Here is a 19939-nt window from a genome sequence, read left to right on the forward strand (position 1 = left end):
AACTGGCGTAGTATCCGAACCGTTTGAAATCCAAGGGGGCGCGTATGGGGAACTGAAAGTCTCTCGAGCCTAGTGGCAATCAATGTTTATCTCTTTCTTCCTTTTTCAGGACGCTTAACCTCCTCACGTAACGTGAAGTTCAGAGTCAAAATCTGAAAGATAAATGACGTTGATGACCATTCCCTGGATGGACTATGTACCCACGAAACCCAAGTGGTATGGCCAGACCTGACCATGGCCACAAGAAAGCTTAGAGGCTACTGTCGAAGTATTGAGTAAGAGGGTATTCTGGCTAACGGGCTTCATGAGAAATATTGCGAACGGTGGGTTTTTTTTCCTGAACCCTAGCCCATTGAGCGACCAACCCTTGGTTCGCCCGACCAACACAATGCTTGCGCTGCCAAGCTCCTTGCGATATAAAATGGTCCTCCGACCAGCAAGGACAGATGTTTGGCGGGATAGGGCTGGTTGCGAGACGCCCATACCTAACCTGTCTAATAATATTTATTGGTGTCTACTCAAGTATTTTTCTTCCCGAAGCACCTCCTTCAGGGAACAAAGTCGTGGCCGGTGCAGATGAGCAATGCTCTATCCCATAGCATTAATTGCTACGGAGGCGGTGTTGCGGACCGAATTGCACCACACGACGGATGGGACAGGATCTGCATATCAACCGAGCAAGTGGATGATTTTGCAGGTAGACTCATGGAGCGCAGGGACGGGACGGCTTGGTAGACGAACTTGCGGTGCACGATGATAGGACAGGTCAGGCGACTGGGGGAGGCAGGTGCGGCGGTGTTCCATGGATGGGATGAATAGGTAGAGCTCTTAGGGCAAGTTAGATTCATCCGGTTCTCCATGATAATAATTTGAGAGTAGAATATCTAACCAGACATGGGTCTGCTAAACATGACCCACTTATAAGTTCTCTTTCTTTCTAGTATATAAAGAGAGGAGGACCCAGTTTGTAAAGGGGAAAGAAGCAGGAGTCAAGAAAACTCATCTGTAACTAGTTCACAGAAATTGATAACAAAATACACATGATGTGGGGTTGTTATCCTTAGGGATGCCTTAACCTGGATAATCCCCATGTTCTTTAGTTCATCATAAAACACACGCACATCGCAAGCGTCGTTCACGCGCTCATCGACCGGTACACCCCGAAATCATTGTCAAGAATTAACCCTCGACACATGCAAACACATATTACTTGTGTGTAAGGTGTACCTTAAGGGGATCTATAAAATTAGTTTCACTTCATTTAGAGTTATATTAATTTCTTCATAATTTTTACAAAGTTCACAAGCAGAAAGTGAACATGTTAAGAAACAACACTTTAATTACTATTTTCATATCTACCATTATTTTTTCTACATAAAACATAGTATAAGTAAACTAATAAAAGTGGTTTCACTAATTTTGGAGGTGTGATGGGGTAGTTATGAATTAATCCATTTGCAATACATTTACACAATCTTGCATGTTACAATAACTATTTAATGAGTTCATGTATTTTTAAAGGACAAAGAATCATGTAAGAAGATTAACAAAATTGGTTTCATGATTTTTGGATTAGCAAAGAATTAGTTATGCATTTACCTAGGTTTAGCATTTACATTTTCTCACAGAAAATATCCAAGTTGTTTGTGATTATAAATACTTTTATCATGTAGATCATGTTACATAGAAACTAACAAAATTTGTGTCACTTGATTTGAAGCTCAGATGAATTAGTTATCGATTTTACAAGGTTGAGCTATTTTAATGGGTTTTCTCAAACTTTATTGAAATTTGATAAAACAAACGGTTTTTGAAAGAAATTGAGCGGTTTTTATCACAAATAAAATACGGAAAATGCAGTCAAAAATCGACGAAATTGAGCGATTAATCGGTGAAATCGTCCATATACTAAATGCACAATTCGATCGGTTTTTGTCGTGATCAAACCAGTTTGATGGGTAAATTCGACTACATTTTCACCAAATTTTCTAAATATCACAAATATTAGAAATTCAGTGACCTCCGAGGTTCAAACGAATTGAACCTTGCCACAAGTCACACCAGCCATCCTGCATGCTGTGTCACCCCACTGGGTGACTGAAACCCTGCAACTCTCGTGCTTTTGCTTTCCTTGTGCTCAAGAAGCCTTCCTTGGTCAGTCTTGAACAATGCATTTTTTAACAAAAGAGATTTAATGCTTTATACTTTTTTGAATTAATTCTTTTAGGACTTGAAAGTGATATCTCTCTCCACTGCTACTGTCACTGCCACTGCCACAGCCTATATATCTGCCCTCTATCCCTCTCCATAGCTCTGAAGCTCCTCCCTGTCCTACCCTCTGAAACTCTGTCACAGCCTTTCCCTCTCACTCGACCCTGCTCCATATGCTCTCTATGCTCATCTTCTCTTCATAGCCTCGGCTCTCACCTTCCTCCATGGATCCGCGCTAAATGCATTGCGAGTCTACAAATTTGTAGCATTTCTTCCTGTTCCATCTGCCGCAAGATGTAAGCAGGGTATCACTTGACACCAGGTGGCCCTTCTTCAGAATATACCCTCAGATCTTGTCTGAGAAAAGGGAAGCCCTTTTTGGTCGAAGAAATGAAGGAGAGCTTCGTGCCCCTACGAGGCATCAAGAACGACCTCCATGGGAGGCTCGCGTGCTACAAGCAGGATTGGACCGGAGGGTTCCGTGTTGGTATCAGGTATGAGCAAAGTAATTTTATCTTTGTTTGCAGTCTTGGCATTGGTACCAATATCTTGAAACTTGCTGTGATGGAGATAATGGATTAATGATAATCGTTTTGTTGTTCTGAAATTGAGTTCTTGGCCCAAGATCTTGAAAAGAAGTGATTTTTGCTGTGTTTCAGGATCCTGGCGCCGACCACTTACATATTCTTCGCGTCCGCGATACCGGTGATATCGTTCGGAGAGCAATTGGAGAGAAACACTGGTAAATGGGGGAGTAAAAAATTGTTCGTTGTATTAGTTTTAGGGCAGTGGGTAAAATTTTGAGCAGGAAAAGCTTATTTGGGGGTTAAACTTGTTGTGTGCAGATGGAGTTCTCACAGCAGTGCAGACGTTGGCATCCACTGCCCTGTGTGGCATAATCCACTCTATCGTGGGAGGACAGCCCCTGCTGATCCTGGGCGTCGCCGAGCCGACGGTCCTCATGTACACATTCATGTTCAACTTTGCCAAGGACAGGCCTGACCTCGGCCGAAATCTGTTCCTCGCTTGGACCGGTTGGTAAGTCATCCTTGTCACGGTTACAGAGAATTCTGTTGCAGATTGGTCCAACCGTGACAATGTTTCAACTGATTTCGATGTCATGCGTGCAGGGTTTGTGTATGGACTGCAGTCCTGCTGTTCTTTCTGGCGATACTTGGCGCGTGTTCGTTCATCAACCGGTTCACACGTGTCGCTGGCGAGCTGTTTGGACTTCTGATTGCAATGCTCTTCATGCAGCAGGCTATCAAGGTTGGTGAAAAACTGAAGTTCCTTTGGTGCCATTGCTACTTTCCAGGGTTGAAACCTTGTGCTGATGCAGATATTTTTCTAAGGCATGCTGTTGATGATGGAGTAATGCTTTCTTTAATGTGGATGTTCTATGAACTTTGTGCCAAATACCAGTTGCCCCTTTAAGTTGTGTACTACTCTAGTCAAGTTGAATCAACCAACTCTAGTGGGATAATCTAGTAGGTTGGTCAATGGCTTGTGCAGAAGCTGAAAAGCACATGGAAGCCAATGGAGATGTCTCCTGCTTCCAGTTGCATTTCTTGTGCTGATTGGTCATTACTGCAACTGAATTTTCCTTCGTTCTTAGATTAAAACAACAGAAGTGCATAAAAGCAAGAATGCTTATTTGGAAAACAACAGTATCAGAAATTCATGAATACTGAAGTAATTTGCAATCTGAATTTACTGTATCTCACCGCAAATCTGTGTGTTGGATGCAGGGGCTTGTTGATGAGTTCAGCATTCCTGAGAGAGAAAACAGAAGGGCGCTAGAGTTTATACCATCATGGCGCTTCGCTAATGGAGTGTTTGCAATTGTCTTGTCGTTTGGCCTTTTACTCACCGCCCTGAGGAGCAGGAAGGCGCGATCATGGCGCTATGGAGCAGGTATGCATCAGAAACTGTAACTGGTCTTGTAGATGCTATGCAAAGTTTATACCTCTCCAATCTCCTATTTTTATGTTTCTTATGATCATTGAGCACTTTATTTGGAACATTTCTTGATATACTTATAACCAGGATGGCTCCGTGGCTTCGTCGCCGACTATGGTGTTCCACTGATGGTGCTAGTATGGACAGGAGTTTCGTACATACCATATGGAAGTGTACCAAAAGGAATTCCACGGCGCCTTTTCAGCCCTAATCCATGGTCTCCTGGTGCATATGACAATTGGACAGTCATCAAGGTACTCAAATATTTTTCCAATATTCTGAAACATTCAATATTTTTATGTGAAACATCATTTGTTTATCAATAATTTCTCCAATATCAATGAAATAAGCAGGATATGACAAATGTCCCACTCCTTTACATCATTGGCTCCTTCCTACCGGCTACGATGATTGCTGTTCTGTACTACTTTGATCATAGTGTTGCATCTCAGCTTGCTCAGCAGAAAGAGTTCAATTTGAGGAAGCCTCCTTCTTTCCACTATGATTTGCTTCTCTTAGGCTTCCTGGTATGCCCATATGAGCATAATTTCGAAGTACTAAGTTTTGGTTTTTGCTATATATTTCACTTAGAGCAGTGACATCTCTTGAACTGCAGACTTTACTGTGTGGCCTTATTGGTATCCCTCCATCAAATGGTGTCATTCCACAGTCACCGATGCATACAAAGAGCTTGGCTACTCTCAAGCATCAGGTAAGCTATGAAAGTTTTGAATACTGCCTCACTATACCATCTAAATATCCAATTTCTCATTCACATTGCAAAGCATTTCTATGCAGCTGCTCCGTAACCGACTAGTAGCCACGGCACGGAAGAGCATGAGCCAAAATGCGAGCTTGAGCCAACTGTATGGCAGCATGCAGGATGCTTATCATCAGATGCAGACACCACTGATTTACCAGCAACAGTCCGTCAAAGTATGCATGAAACCTGACAAAACTAGTACCTCATGGCTCTATATTAAGACAATATAGTTGTTGTATATGACACTCCTCTATAAACATTTTCAATAAATGTAGGGCTTAAATGAGCTTAATAACTCAACAGTCCAGCTAGCTTCTAGTATGGGTAACATTGATGCGCCAGTTGATGAGACAGTCTTTGACATAGAGAAAGAAATTGATGGTCTGCTGCCCATCGAGGTCAAGGAGCAGCGCTTGAGCAACTTGCTACAGGCTTCCATGGTGGGGGGTTGCGTCGCTGCTATGCCACTCCTCAAGAAGATCCCCACATCTGTCCTCTGGGGCTATTTTGCCTTCATGGCCATTGAGAGCTTGCCTGGTAACCAGTTTTGGGAGAGGATCTTGCTGCTCTTCACTGCTCCCAGCAGAAGATACAAGTAAGTTTTACTGCACATCAGAAGTAACAAATCTGCACGTGTGATTCTGTTGCTGCACATATTTTAGCATGTCATTATGTTACAGTCTTAACAGCTTGTAGCTAGCTACTGTGCCAGACTGAAATGCTTACGGTTCGCCAATCTTCACAGGGTGCTAGAAGAGTATCACACCACGTTTGTCGAGACCGTGCCATTCAAGACAATAGCCATGTTCACACTCTTCCAGACAATGTATCTGCTGGTCTGCTTCGGGATCACATGGATCCCAATAGCCGGAGTTCTTTTCCCCCTCATGATCATGCTCCTGGTTCCGGTCAGGCAGTACATCCTCCCCAAGCTCTTCAAAGGTGCACATCTAAGTGACCTGGACGCAGCTGAGTATGAGGAATCACTGGCTATACCGTTCAGCCTTGCAGCGGTGAGTTCAGAAAGATTCAATGTATCCTGACAAACACTTGAGTCTTGCTCACCAACATGGCATTTTTGGATTAGAATATTTTTAGTCATGTTGCATTTTACTGACACTTGATGCTATATTTTTCAGCAAGATATCGACATCGCATTGGGACATGCCCAGAGTGCGGAGATTCTAGATGACATGGTCACAAGAAGCCGTGGTGAGATCAAGCGCCTGAACAGCCCCAAGATCACCAGCTCAGGTGGCACACCTGTGGCAGAACTGAAAGGCATCCGCAGCCCATCTATTTCTGAAAAAGCGTACAGCCCTCGCCTCACTGAGCTCAGGCATGAGCACAGTCCTCTAGGAGGGAGAAGCAGCCCTAGGACTGGCGAGACCCAGCCATCCAAGTTGGGCGAATGCTCGACACCAAAGTGAAAAAGAAAAGTAATGTTGCAGTGCTAATATAAGCTATGGAACTACCGGAAATCTACTATATGAATGATTTCAGTATTAGGCTTTTCAAAAAAAGAATGGTTTCAGTATTTGGGTATGTCCTCTGATGAAGTATGATTAGATTGCTTATGCATATCTCTAGCCTACTTATCTTTCTTCTTGTGTTCTCCTGATTTAAGGGAGCACCATATGTGTATAATCTCTGAACTAGCAGAATATCAGAGTAACTACATGGAAATTCCCAAGTTTCACTAGAAGATTATCATTCGTTTATTATTTATATTCATTAATTTATATATGAAATTTCTGAACTCTGTGCATTCTTTCTGCTTGCATCTTCATTGAGCTGAAGCATGTGTCTGTTCGATATTCATATTTTTTTACAAATGATGGTGCTGAAGCATGTGTTTTGTATAATAGTTCGAACATGAAGCTCAACAGACCCTACGTGCCTTCTGAACTCGCACATATTTTGTTAGTTACAAACAGAAATTTTCTTTCCTTTTTGGTTGAATTGTGCCTAATAGCCAATATATGAAATTATGCAACAATAGCTCAAGATATTGATATAACAAGTTAACAGATGAAAATGTTGCTTGAATTGCGACGATGGTGCAGTCTCGAGAATACTTTCGCCTGAAACGCGCATCATGTCATGTTCTTGAATTTTTCAGATGCATACTGAATGTGCGACTCAATTCAGACTGAAGTTCATCTGAAGTGCCCTGTGCTGGTGCGAATAGCATGAAGGTTGAGAAACAGAGAAACGATAAAATGTATAGCTAACCCGACAAACTTTATAACTCGAGAATGCATGTGAAAACAAGATAAGATCAGAAATGACTGATTCGGACAGAAAGATGATTGCATAGGGAGATACCAATTGTCTGAGTCTACCTGTAGAGTGTAGAGCATCCCATGCTGATTCCAGCAGCATTTTGCTAGGCACTAGCACAGGGTATAAGACATGGCATGATTGTACAGGAAAAACTTGCAAGGTTAATGTCTCAGTGGTATAATGCTCATGTTACTATAGAGGGAAAGGTTCTTTGTGGTGCAGTTTTATCTGATGAAAGAAACAAAGGAGAGCCTCAACACGTGCCTGCAGTAAGTGGAAACGGAGAAGGGTAGCACCATACCACACCACAACCACATTCCTCTTTCAACTGCAGCCATGATTCCGACTTTAGAAGACACTGCATTGGTCTTGAAGCATTGACAATGGCTTGGACCATGTACAAGACTAAAAAACCAGTAATCTTGGCCTCTGAAATCCATGAATTTGTAGGCTCAAAGCTTTGTTTCTCAAAGCGACATTTCATCTCCATAGTTAGCCCCCTCTTTAATTGTTGGCAAGCTCGGTCACTGCCTCCTGATGCAGGTCACAAGCTCATATCATAGGACCTGCTACCTTGTCATGTCGCTGGCAAAACGACACGCCCATTGTTGACAATCATGTTCGTTCGTTCGGCTTTTTCACGATCGATGATTTCCTGACAACTCATGGGCGGACTAGTGATCGAATGGCTTTTACTGGTGAGGAAACTGTGCCAGAAAGATGAGCAAGGATGATCTCAACCACAAGAATGAACAGAATGATGCGAAGGCTCGAGAGAAAATGGTGGCTGGAATTCATCCGTGCGGCAGTGAAAAGGCGGAAAGGATCCACCCTTCAGGTCCATTGGTGATGGATGAGAAATCAGTAAGTAGTTTTCCATGATCTGCACGCAATTCCAGAAATTGTTCCAGTTCCCTGGCCACATCTCACTCTCTCCAGGGTCTCTGAATCCATCATCCTCATCAGTTCCTTTCCTACATCCAATCTATCATCTCTTCGATGCGATGTCACTGGTTTTATCTCGCTTTTCCGGATTCTAAAGAGCAATGTGACAACTTCGTAGGGATGTAGATTGTCAATTGAAAGTTGAGACATCAGATCCATGCATGCTAGCGTGTTTGGTGTGCATCATCCAGCATCTACAGATGTGACCACGAATGATTGGAATGCTATGTGTTACTCCACTGAAACTTGGATTGATTTCCCCTGTTCATATGGCGAAAAAGAACGGCTGAAACACTTCTGAGAACTGCAGAACTGGATAAAAAATTCTGTGAAAGAATGAAAGGCAGCAGCTCAGTCTTAAGCACAATGCAAGCAATCGTATCATATTTCTGACAAATAGGGGGGGGGGGGGGGGGGCATAGCTGCAAGCTTATACTTATGGTGATGGAGAAGTCCAAGCTTTCCATCATTCTAACGAAAAGAGGGAGAAAATCATTGCCACATACTTTACCGTTTGCACTTCAGCAAATTTGTGGCTGTGGTCCGGTTCCACAGCAATGGAACCAAGAAGCATGAGGAGAAGCTATCAGTTATATATCTGTTTTCAGAAAGATTGGAGCATTCTCAATTGCCGAATATTTCCATCTCCAGGCTAGGAGTAGATTTATAGGTTAGCTAAAACAACTTCCACTCAGCGTTATGGGACAAATACATCGAGAGACACAGTGAAACTCATGGACAGTGAAGGTCATTGCTTTAATAGATCGAGTACTCAACAATCAAAAGGAAACTTTTGCAGGTCCTTGTGTGGGAGAGGTGAAATAATTCAACAGCCACAAGATAAAGTTCTTGTTTACTATTATTCATACAGCATGCTGTAAGTCTAGTTTCAACTTTCATTTTAACCTGAAAATTTGCGCCCTGTTATCTTCTCAGACTCATACAGAATATGATTGATAAGCCCTCTTGCAGCACTGCATAACAAGAAATAATTTCAGAATATATTACCACAATAAAGTACTGAAAAAAAAATGTCAGGGAATCCAAAAAAGTAATGAAGTTTCACACAGGGCAGTAACTTACTCGTCCTTCATTTTCTGTATCTTCTCTGGATCAGTTTCATGCATGTTTTTCTTGAATTGTTGCCTCACCATGGTAACTAGAAGTTCTGTGTTGTGTTTCTGGGTTACAAAAGTTATCAATTCAGTATTTAAGAAAATAGCTTTCATAAGTTGAAGGTGGGGTAATGGGAAAATTTTCAAATAAAATACGCATACCTGATGCCCAATGAACTTCGCCCTCCTTAAGCATTCACGATATAACTACAGCATGAAAACAAAGACAATGATCAACAGTAAAAAAAAGGTTTCTTTCTCATCTGCTATGATTTTGTTGCTTTATCTTTATTCGTGACAATTTCTCATAAGCACAACAAAGAGTTAGGTGCAGGAGGGCAGAGGCACGCTAGATGTGTCTTTCTGAAAAAGCTGAAGCTAGAATTTAGGGTAACTGGTCCAAATGAGTGATGTCTGATGACTGATTGCTCATTACCAATACAACAGTATAAGTTGATTTGAGGGTTGGTCACAGCCCATAACACCAAGGAGAACACAATAGAAGGTGCAAAAGGAGCCTTACTCTGAGCACATTATCAGCAAGTTCTGGAGGCAAGGCTTTCTGAAGTGAAGGCATCTTCTTTTATGCTTTGGTAGTCACTGAAAAAGTAAAGGAAATTGCTTTCATCACCAATATTCACTTGGAGGATAGATTAGAACAAGAAAACAGGTCAAAATCAAAATATTTAGTACTTATATGTCTGTGGCCTACAACAATAATAAAAAATGGCCAAATTTTTCTCTGTGCAATAATTTTTTTAAGCACACCAGTAAAACAATAAAATATATTACCACAGGATGACAGGAAAGAATATAAAACTCAACTTGTTGATGTGCATACACCACCGATTTATCAAGATAATAAGAAAACAAGTGAAGAAACAAAGTTACATCCATCGAAAGGCCCATAGAATAGAGTTATGGATTGTGTCAAAATATGATCGTTCCAAGAGATAGTGAAGGACCCATTCAACCAACAAATGGGCCTTCAGTGCCCTTCTATTTATCAATGCAAGTATTATAGACTGCCAAATATCACCATCAATAAAGTCACCCAAACTCTCAGGTCAAGCAACTAGTGAAAGAAAAAATAAGCAGCCCAATAGAAGGCATCATAGCACTTATTCAAGAAGCTGCCTCTCTTCCTTGTTTGATTTGTGTCGAATTGTTAACACTGAAACGGCGCAGCAAGCATGAATACTGAACCAAAAATTCAGGAGAGAAGGAAACAGAGGGAGGGCAGGCCATTTTACACTTAATAGTGTTTCGAAGACCAGGACTGGATAAGTAACTAGTGGCGGCCATTACTAGTTTGGTAAACGCTCCTCAAAATAACTAGTCTAGGACATGGCACGTTGCTATTTCTATCCATTTGTACAGGTAAAAGATCATCACTAGTATTGTTCTATTGCAACTCGTCCCAAGAGAATTCTAAAATCAAACACAAACAGTCCCATCCCATGTGAGCCGCAGTCCTAGAGTCAGCACTCAGCACTGCAATCCATCTGGGCACTAGCAATGCGGCATTTCCACGAACGCCTCGCGGGCACGGCCACATCCCTCCCCTCCCCTCCCCTCCCGAATCCGAAGCAAGAAGCTGGCAAGCAACCGCGGCAGCAAGCACAAACGACTCCCCGCGCCGCAAGAGAACAGAGCCCGCCCCAAGTCCGCGAACTGCCAAGAACCCAGGGCAAAGAAAGAAGGTGTATTTCTCCTCTAACGCCAATGGTGCCGCCAAACCAAACAAGAAGAGCGGAGCAGAAGCAGTGTCATGCCAGCAATGGCGCTTAGGTGTTGGACGGAGGATTTGGAAGGCGGGTACCTGTGGATCGCGCGGCGGCGGACGGCGGCCGGTGGGCGGGGCTTGTTGCTAGATGCTAGGCGTCTCAACGTCAAGGGGTACTTGTGGGGAAGTGGCCGAACCGAACATGACGCCTTCGTCAGAGGCTAGCGTACTTTGAGGTTTCCGCTTCCGTCCGCCTTGGTGAGTGGGCTCGGTTCGAAAGCGAAGGGCGCCCACCCACGGCCAGGCTCCACGCTCCAGTGAGGCAGTGAGGGGAGGGGGGTGCACGGCGCGACGCAATCGAGCGGCCCCTCCGGGAAGCACGTTCACAAATGCAACGGTAACCGTCTAAAAATCGTGGTTACCAATCTTCTCGATCCGATCCGATTTCAAAAACCAAACGGTAACTAAATTTGAATTTAAAAAATTCGAAAAAAAATTAAAAAATTCAAAAAAAATCTTAAAAAACTAGACACAATTCTAAAACATTCTGTGAAAAAAAAAATCAAAAATAATATTATTTGCATCATATTCTACAGAGAGGAAGTTTGAAAAAATAAAAAAAATTAAAGCATACGGCTCAGTTATTAACTTATGATAAGGAAAAGTGTAATATACAAACACATATTGTTTTTTTTAAAACGTATTTTAAGAGAATCTTTAAAATTGATTTCACTTTATTTAGAGTTTTATTAATTTCTCTATGATTTTTACAAAGTTCACAAGGATAAAGTAAATATGTTAAGAAACAGCATGTAATTAATTTTTTTCATATCTACTATTATTTTTCCTACGTAAATCATAGTATAAATAAGCTAATGAAAGTGGTTTCACTAATTTTTGAGATGTGATGGGTCAGTTATGAATTAATCTAGTCGCAACACATTTACACAATCATGCATGTTACAATAACTAATTCATGAGTTCATGTATTTTTAAAAGACATAGGATCATGTAAGAAGACTAACAAAATTAGTTTCATGATTTTTGGATTAGCAAAGAGTAAACTATGTATTTAACTTGGTTTAAATAATACAATTTCTCACAGAAAATTTTGAACTTTTTTATGAGTATAAATACTTTTATCATATAGATCATGTTACAAGAAAATCAAAAAAATTTGTTTCACTTGATTTGAAGCTCAGATGAATTAGTTATTGATTTTATAAGATTGAGATATTTTTTGGATTTTTTTGTTGAACTTCACTGAAAATCGAAAAAATCGCTCGATAAATCGAGAAAACCGAATGGTTACCGAGAAAACCGAACGGTTACCGATAATGCGGAAAATTCGAGAAAACCGTTCGATAAATCGCAAAAATCGCTCGGTAACCGGTCCAAACCGACCGGTTACCGAATGGCTAAAATCGCGATTTTTTTTTCTAAATTTCAAATTTAATTAAATAAATTTTCTCCGAATTTTTTTAATTTTTGACGGGTAACCGCGGTTATCGTGAATTTTCGGTTACCGCCGGAGCTCGGCTACGGTCGGTAACCTTAACACTCGCCGGAGCCACGGCGTCCGCTTCCTTCGTCTCGTGCCCGGCCCGCCGTTCATGTGCCTTGGTTGCCCGTGTGGGCTGGCGGCGCCTGCTCACCAAGTGTTCGACGGAATGCCCCCAACAGGACAGACCGAGGGAAGGGGATGCTGGGGCCTGCGGCTGCAATCCTGCAACACGTAAGCTCATCTATTTACCCTAGCTTTGCTTCGAAGTGCTTTGTTCATGATTTCAGCGTGCTGTGCGTGCTTACATGTGTGGGTGTAGCCTGGCACTTTCTTATACTTGTATAGAAAAAGAAAACATAACCCGACTTGTGCCCTGAAAAGAATGGAGTAATCTTTCGCATCATGTAGAGTTCGTGCCGTGTGTAAAACACGGCATCATTTGTTAACAACAAAATTGGCACATCATCAATACCACTTAGAATACTCAACAGCAATGGGATTCAGTAAAAATATGGTTGAAATAGCGAAACACAAAGCCGACCAGCTGTGATGAACCAGAACACATCTGCCATTGCGGAACAGAAAGCTGACTTGTGTGATAACTCATAACTCTCAGTGGGCATGTGCTGAGTTGTGCTTCGGAACGGTGAAGAGGAGGAAAGCAAGCATGGCAAATGCGGTGCACCTCCGCCGCGGCGTCCCGGAACGCGCGGTCGGCCTCGCGTCGCAGGCCGTGGCGGCCGAGGCTCTCGTAGAGCCGCACCGCCACGCGCCGCGCGGTGGACGGCGACGCGGCGCCGATCCTGGCCCGCGCCTCCGGGGACGGGCACCGTGACAGCCCGGCATCCGGGCGCGCGTGACCGGCGTCTCGGAGCCCCGGGCCGGCAACACCACGGCGAGGTCATCGCCGTCGTCCGTCATCGACATCGGCGACGACGTCCAGCTGGGCGTCGCAGCTGACCGCCGCACCAGGGGCTGCGACCGGGCGTGCCGCGCGGGGACGAAGCCACCGCCGGCGGGGAGGCGTCACGTGGCGTCGCACGGCGAGCTCGGGACTGGCTGCGACCACGACATCTCCTTTTTTTTTCTTCTGTTGGCCCAAACGACTCCCTACGCAGACTTGTTTCTCCTTTTCTTCTCATTTTTCGTATTCGTGTTTTCCTTTTGTTTTAGGGGGAAAAAAAGAAGAGCAATGAAAACTACCTCTTAGTGTTATGATGGAGACGGGAGTATATCATTCTATCTACGAGGGCTTAAATTTTGATATCACTTTTTGACGACACTATCTATCACACGGAAGTGTTTAGAGTTGTCATATTTGTTGGTGTGTAATAAGGGTGAGCTCATAGGTGTAAGTGTCGTATACATCCGAATCATCTTTGCAATTAGAAAAAAAATAATAATATGATCATGATTACTACTTACAGTTAATATGATTCTAATAAAACTTTCGGTTAGCATGAACATTACAAACAACTGGTCGTGAGAGTTTTACTTTTGCCTCACACGAAGCATGCCGGTGTATGCCCATCCGATAAATGATCTACGATCGGACGCACGTTGACGGGAGCATTACCACATCAAAAATTGCCGCAAGACCAATCCTGCACAGTTGTGTTACCAAACTAAAAGGGGATCAAGGTGGAAGGGATAGGATTTCGGAGCCACAGCTACGCGCTGCGCTCAATCACCATGGTTCTTTATCCATTCGTTCTGTTCGAGTTCTCCAGACAGAGTTCATCCCCTTTTAATACAACTTCTCTCACACGAAAGATCTCTCTGCTGAATTTACATGGGCCTGGCCCGCTTTCACTTTCTCCACTCCGGCCCAGTTACCCTGACGTTAGCCTTCCTTTGGCGCGCTGGTCGTTCCCGCCTTCCAAAGCCTGACGCTTCCTCCTGATTTGCTTGATCACCAGTGGATGAGGCCTCTTTCGCCTCCTGCTCCAGCAAGCCAGAGGCATCCTGCAGGTCGGTGACATCCTCCTCTCCTTGAAGAAAGGCTTGTCCCCAAGCCGGTGCCGCCGGAAAGAGTTGGCGCAGCGCTTCCTCGTTCTCCCAGGTGGCTAAGGAAGCCGGCCATGAGGACCACTGCACAAGTATCTGGGACACTGCCTTGTTTTGTTGTCGATGGAGACGCCTATTCAAAATCACCTGTGGCACTTGTAGGTTAGCAGGTAAATTAGGCAAATCGGCACTTACCAATTCTGGAGATTGAACTGCCCGCTTCAACTGAGAAACATGGAAAACAGGATGCACTAAAGATGAAGCAGGCAGTTGGAGTTTATAAGCAGCTTCTCCAATCTTTTGTAAGATCTGATAAGGTCCAAAGTACCGAAAGGATAATTTGTGATTTGATCTTGCAGCCACTGAAGTTTGGACGTATGGTTGAAGTTTGAGGTACACAGAATCACCCACTTCAAAGTGCCTGTCAGTCCTTCTTTTATCTGCCTGGCTTTTCATGCGTTGTTGAGCTCTGTGTAAGTGCTGCTGCAACAATTTGACCATTAAATCTCTCTCTTTGAGCCATTCCTGCAAATCAGAGGTCTGACAAGCTTCTATTTTGTCAATGCCCAACTGTCTAGGCTCATGGCCATACAAGATTTCAAATGGGGACTTGCCTAAAGTTGAGTGATAACAAGTATTATACCAAAACTCAGCTAAAGGAAGCCATTTCACCCATTTACTAGGACAAGCATGCACAAAACACCTGAGATAAGTTTCTAGACACTGGTTTACCCTCTCTGTTTGCCCATCTGTTTGTGGGTGATAAGAAGTGCTCATGCGCAAATCAGTTCCAGTTAACCGAAATAGCTCTTGCCACACCGAGCTAGTAAATATTTTGAATCGGTCTGAAATCATTGCCTTTGGTAAACCATGTAATTTGAATATGTTGTTCATGTATACTAAGGCCACTTGGAAAGCAGTATAAGGATGGGCAAGAGGTATGAAGTTTGAGTACCTTGAGAATTTGTCGACAACCACTAAAATACAGTCATATTTGGATGCTTTTGGTAATCCTTCAATGAAATCAAGAGTAATTACTTGCCATGCGCCCTCAAGAACAGGTAGAGGTACTAGTAACCCTGGATATGCCACCCTCTCACTTTTGGCTTGCTGACACACATTGCATGATGATACAAAGGTTTTAACCATTTGTTTCAATTTAGGCCAGGCAAACAAATTCTTGACTCTCTTGTAAGTGACTTCAAATCCAGAATGTCCTCCTATTGCACTTGTATGAAGGGCTTGCATAATTTTGGATTGAAGCTTGGGATTGTTAGCAATCCATATCCTGTTTTTGTATCTAATAAGACCTCCTTTGAGAGTGTAATGTCCTGCTTGACCAGTTATAGCCAATTCTGCCAAAAGCTTGCTAGCAGCTTCATCATCTCGATAACCTGACACCACCTCTTCCAGCCAAATGGGATGAGCCACAGATAAAGTAGCCACTTCAGCAGTATTACTTAATTGTGACACTCTAGAAAGGGCATCTGCAACTTTATTTTCAGCCCCTTTCTTGTAAACAATTTTGTATTGAAGACCCAACATCTTGGTGAGGGCCTTGTGTTGCCAAGGAGTGGACAATCTTTGCTCGTCTAAGTGCATTAAACTCTTGTGATCAGTTTTTATCACAAACTCTCCTTGTTGAAGATAGGACCTCCAATGATCTACAGCCAAGATTATTGCCAGATACTCTTTTTCATAAGTGGATAATCCTTGTGTCCGAGGCCCTAAAGTCTTGCTGACAAAAGCAATTGGATGTCCTTCTTGTTGTAACACAGCTCCTATGCCATGATCCGATGCATCAGTCTCAACCATGAATGGTTTACTGAAATATGGCATTGCCAATACTAGTGCAGTAATAAGAGCTCGTTTGAGTGCTTGAAATGCTTCATCAGTAGTTTGAGTCCACACAAAAATTTCCCCCTTCTTCAGAAGATTGGTGAGTGGTTTGCTAAGATGACCAAAGTGCCTCACAAATTTCCTATAATAACCCACTAAACCTAGAAAGCTTCTAACTTCTTTCACAGTACTAGGTGTTGGCCAATCCTTGATGATGGATATTTTGTCTGGATCTGTTTGTACTCCTCTGGCACTAATAACATGACCCAAGTAAGCCAATTGCTGCTGAGCAAAACAGCATTTAGACAATTTGACTTTCAATCCATTAGCTTGCAGAATTTCAAAGACTAATTGAAGATGTTTCACATGATCTTGCCAAGTCTTGCTATATATTAAGATGTCATCTATGAACATAACCACACATTTTCTCAAGAGATCAGACAGGACAGAGTTCATAACACTTTGAAAGGTGGCTGGAGCCCCTGTCAAGCCATAAAGCATGACTTTATACTCATAATGACCATTATGTGTTTGAAATGCAGTTTTGAATTCTTCCCCTTGTGCTATCCTTATTTGGTGGTATCCAGCTCTCAAATCCAAAGTGGTAAACCAACCAGCTCCATGCAATTCATCCAAGAACTCATCTATAATTGGCAGAGGGTATTTATTCTTGATGGTTAAAGCATTTAATCTTCTATAATCCACACACATCCTCCACTCTCCTGTCTTTTTCTTGACTAGCAACACTGGAGATGCAAAAGGACTTGAGCTCTCTTGTATCATGCCATTCAGCAATAAAGCCTTCACTTGTTTTTCTATCTCATCCTTTTGTGCTGGGCTATACCTATAAGGCCTAAGTCGAAAGGGGTGTGCTCCTGGTATCAAGGGAATAAGGTGATCACTATTTCGTTTGGGAGGTAAACCACTTGGTTCCTGGAACAGGTCAGAAAAGTTCTGAATCAATTGCTGCACTTCAGTCGGCAGTCCTTCTGAAGATGATGCCATTGAATTTACTACCTGAACCTGCACCACATGTAGTAGACGATCTGATTTTTGCATTGCTTCTAGCTGAAACTCATTGATAGGAGCCCCAAATTGTACTCCCCTTTTTAGGCCCTGCAACTTCACAGTGTTACCCTTGTACTTGAAAGACATCCACTTGTCCAGCCAATGTACTTCCATTGGGCTATTAGCCTCTAACCAATCCATTCCTAATATAATGTCATAGCAATTGAGAGGTAAGATTTTGAACGGACTGCAAAATGTATGACCCTGAACACCCCAAGTCTGACCTGGTAACTCATGGGTGCATAAAAGTAAACCTCCATTTGCCACCTTGACCCTCATAGGTGTTTCCAGCTCCTTCCAACCAGGTATTCCACTGGCCAACTGTTCACTAATAAAACAATGAGAACTGCCCGAGTCAACTAACATGATAACTTCACATTGTGATATATAGCCTTGCATTCTTACTGTCCTAGTTCCTTCTGTACCCTCAATTGCCTGCTGAGAGATAGCCATTAAATCCTCTGCCTCTTCTCCCATTTCGTTCAAATTGGATTCTAGATTGCCTATTCCATCTTCAGACAATGACCAGATTTCCTCAACTACATTCAAAGGTACTGTGGAGGAACACTTATGATTTGCTCCCCACCTCTCACCACACTTGAAACAAAGCCCTTTTGCTCTTCTATAAGCCTTCAGTGCTGATAACCGATCCTCTTGATTATCCTTAGCATTACTCTTGGAACCACTTCCCCCTGACCAATTTTTCTTTTCTTCAGAATAGACAGCAGGACCTTGCCCCTTTGAGAGATATCCAGAACCACTGAAAACCGACCTGGTGGAACTTCTGAAATATGGTGCTCCTTCAGATCTTCTACTCTCCTTCTTGGTAGATTCTTGCAGCACCTCTTCCTGCAAAATTGCCAGGGAACAAGCAGCATCCAAATCGACAGGTCTATGAATCAACACAATGGCTTTGATATCCCCTTTCAGCCCATCTATAAACCTGTTAGTAATTACAGCTCTACTGATTGTAGGGTCATGAGCTAACAACTGGTGAACAATTTCATCAAATTTTTCTATATATTCAACCACACTTCCAGTTTGAGCAATATGAAAGAACTGCCTAATAAGCTGGTTACCCTGGTCTCTCTCAAATCTATGACTCACAGCTAAACAAAATTCAGCCCAACTTATCTGATTTAAATTGGATTCAGTGGATTGTAACCAAAAAGCTGCAGTCCCTACAAAGTGCATAGTGGATACTTTGACCCAAAGATGCGGGGGAATCTCATACAGCTCAAAGAAGGTTTCACACCGCTTGATCCACAGTTTAGGGTTATTGCCATCAAATTGGGGAAAACTCAACTGAGGCATGGCAGCTGCTAATTGTGAACTAAAGCTCATGGTGCCTAGCGATGGAGCGTCTCCGATCTTAAAAGGAATTGATGCATAACTGTTGGGATGCATCGTACCTGTGACCGGAGGTGGTATCGAGGTGTTAAACACCCCAAAACCAAACCCCCGGTGGTGATGTGCCGAGCGGTGGCCGTTGTGCCCGAACGCCGCCTCGGATGAGGATGCCTCCAGATGTGCGGTGGCCGGCGTTCCTTTTGGTGCGGTAGTCTCCCACACCGGTGAAGGCGCGAGTGACACCTCCTCCCCCGATTTCGCCATAGAATCTTGCTTGGTCAACAGCAGATCCACTTGATTCCTCAGATCGGCCACACTCATTTGCAAATCTCCAACGCTGTTCTCCATTTGCGGCTTCCACTGCTCGAACTCTCCTTTGGTTGCCTTCAACTCCTCCATAGATGCTCTCATCTCCTTCAACATCGCGACGAGCTCCGCATGTTGCTCGTCAGTCTTCATCTTGATTTGAGCTCGCGTGCCGTGTGGATGATTCGCCAGGATCGACCGCTCTGATACCAATTGTTACCAAACTAAAAGGGGATCAAGGTGGAAGGGATAGGATTTCGGAGCCACAGCTACGCGCTGCGCTCAATCACCATGGTTCTTTAGCCATTCGTTCTGTTCGAGTTCTCCAGACAGAGTTCATCCCCTTTTAATACAACTTCTCTCACACGAAAGATCTCTCTGCTGAATTTACATGGGCCTGGCCCGCTTTCACTTTCTCCACTCCGGCCCAGTTACCCTGACGTTAGCCTTCCTTTGGCGCGCTGGTCGTTCCCGCCTTCCAAAGCCTGACGCTTCCTCCTGATTTGCTTGATCACCAGTGCATGAGGCCTCTTTCGCCTCCTGCTCCAGCAAGCCAGAGGCATCCTGCAGGTCGGTGACAAGTTGGCATTTGATGAACGACACATACCAAATAGATGATGATCTTCACATAGTGATATTATACCATAATACCAGGCTACCAAGCACGGCAAGTAGACAAGCACAAATGCACAAGCAGGATGCATCAAAGGCAAGCAGAAGTATTCAAATTCAACTACTCAAGACAACTACAGAACTAGAGCATTACCAAATAAATATTATCGTGCGCAAGAGATCAGCGCTGCATACTTGGCATAAGATGAACGATGTCATACCAAACAGATTACGATCTTCGCATACTG

The 19939-nt window shown here is 43.3% G+C and overlaps 3 protein-coding genes across 3 annotated transcripts; 1 reads left to right on the forward strand and 2 right to left on the reverse strand.

The window, feature by feature from the left end:
- Positions 1-2303: 2303 nt before the first annotated feature.
- On the forward strand, positions 2304-6658 carry LOC133906466 (probable boron transporter 2). The gene is made up of 12 exons (XM_062348382.1): positions 2304-2705; positions 2871-2953; positions 3057-3249; positions 3342-3480; positions 3960-4125; positions 4258-4424; positions 4524-4697; positions 4787-4882; positions 4969-5106; positions 5209-5528; positions 5679-5946; positions 6073-6658. Exons 1-12 carry the CDS (start codon positions 2602-2604, stop codon positions 6361-6363), a joined length of 2139 nt encoding a protein of 712 aa, XP_062204366.1. The 5' UTR covers positions 2304-2601; the 3' UTR covers positions 6364-6658.
- A 2243-nt stretch (positions 6659-8901) lies between these two features.
- On the reverse strand, positions 8902-11274 carry LOC133906467 (uncharacterized). The gene is made up of 5 exons (XM_062348383.1): positions 11102-11274; positions 9803-9879; positions 9442-9486; positions 9248-9345; positions 8902-9138 (listed from the first exon to the last, which is right to left on the reverse strand). Exons 2-5 carry the CDS (start codon positions 9854-9856, stop codon positions 9066-9068), a joined length of 270 nt encoding a protein of 89 aa, XP_062204367.1. The 5' UTR covers positions 9857-9879; positions 11102-11274; the 3' UTR covers positions 8902-9065.
- Positions 11275-14318: 3044 nt separating this feature from the next.
- On the reverse strand, positions 14319-19648 carry LOC133906051 (uncharacterized). Its single transcript, XM_062347843.1, has 2 exons — positions 15555-19648; positions 14319-14741 (listed from the first exon to the last, which is right to left on the reverse strand). The coding sequence occupies exons 1-2, from the start codon at positions 19230-19232 to the stop codon at positions 14319-14321; spliced, it is 4101 nt and encodes a 1366-aa protein (XP_062203827.1). The 5' UTR covers positions 19233-19648.
- Positions 19649-19939: the final 291 nt, after the last annotated feature.

The sequence above is a fragment of the Phragmites australis genome, chromosome 23 (genome assembly GCF_958298935.1).
Source record: "Phragmites australis chromosome 23, lpPhrAust1.1, whole genome shotgun sequence".
Classification (NCBI taxonomy): Eukaryota; Viridiplantae; Streptophyta; class Magnoliopsida; order Poales; family Poaceae; genus Phragmites; species Phragmites australis.